Consider the following 1,179-nt stretch of genomic DNA (forward strand, 5'->3'; position numbering starts at 1 on the left):
GGTCTGCTTAAGGACATGTCACGCATTGTAAAAATCATAGAACAGTTAACTTTTCAATAACAGAAGCTGAATAACACTATCAAAATCTAATAGAATTGTTGAATAAACTCTAGTTAAATAGATTTTGAGTTGCTGCAAAATAATTGCAACATCCACCAAACTTGAACATCGTTATCTTCTTGATACAGTTTGTTTGAAACATAAAAACCATTATGTAAATGATAAATTTTTTTAAACTTAATAATGAATTTAAAATAATCTTGTACTTTCTTTTTATAATTTTTTAATAGCTGGACTCAAATTGTACCTTGAGGTCTTTATAATTACTGTAGTGATTGCTTGTTTGAAGTGAATTTGCCCTTCTTGAAAGCAATGAGTAATTGATGTTATAAGCTAAATAATAGTTTTCAATTATAAAATTTTGCGAACTGAATTCGCATTATCAATTCATATAGTAAATTTCTTTCGCATTTTCAAAGAGTAAACTAGTTTTTATCGTATCATAAATTGAACATTTTTTCATTACTTTTATATTATATTATATTAAAAACAAATAGCCTTAAGAATTGAACAGACATTCATCACAATGAACATTTTAGAGTGGCGTTATTCTGTTTCGAGATAGAGTCTGGACTGGAAGTTTTGATTAGCACAAATGCAAAGCATATTATCACTAGAGTTGTTTGATTTTTTTGTGGTTTTGGAACGTATAATATATTAACTATTGCATTGAATTTTAAGCGAACTACCTCCTGAACCTGATAAAGCGGATGCTCTTCCTTTGCCGGTATCGAAAGTGTCTGATGGGATTAGCCGAAATTTTCTGTACAACGGAAGTCGTTTTAATGGCTGCCAGAAAAGCAAAGGAAACTCGTACGACGTGGAAGTGATAATACAGGTTACAAATTGGTCTATGTGTTTGTAATTTAATAATTTTTTGCTATCACTTGCAGCATTGCGATCTGGAAGAAGAGTATTTGTGCGGTTATCTTATGATTAAAGGTTTAACTGACGATTATCCTCATTTGACAACATTTTTTTCATGGCGAAAATATTGGCGAATAAACATCCATTTCTTACGCGCAAATGGGATGCAGACGAGAAAATAGATCGCAAACAATGTGTCGTTTAGATCACGCAAGTAGTTTCTTTTTCTTTCAACACATCGCATTTTGTTTT

The 1,179-nt window shown here is 31.0% G+C and overlaps 1 protein-coding gene across 1 annotated transcript; it reads left to right on the top strand.

Annotated features, from left to right (window-relative positions):
- The first annotated feature begins 655 nt into the window (after nt 1–655).
- Nucleotides 656–1,109, top strand: Tsp_13786 (conserved hypothetical protein). The gene is made up of 3 exons (XM_003367254.1): nt 656–681; nt 742–898; nt 954–1,109. The coding sequence occupies exons 1-3, from the start codon at nt 656–658 to the stop codon at nt 1,107–1,109; spliced, it is 339 nt and encodes a 112-aa protein (XP_003367302.1).
- Nucleotides 1,110–1,179: the final 70 nt, after the last annotated feature.

This window comes from Trichinella spiralis, assembly GCF_000181795.1.
Source record: "Trichinella spiralis strain ISS 195 chromosome Unknown Scfld4571, whole genome shotgun sequence".
Taxonomy (NCBI): domain Eukaryota; kingdom Metazoa; phylum Nematoda; class Enoplea; order Trichinellida; family Trichinellidae; genus Trichinella; species Trichinella spiralis.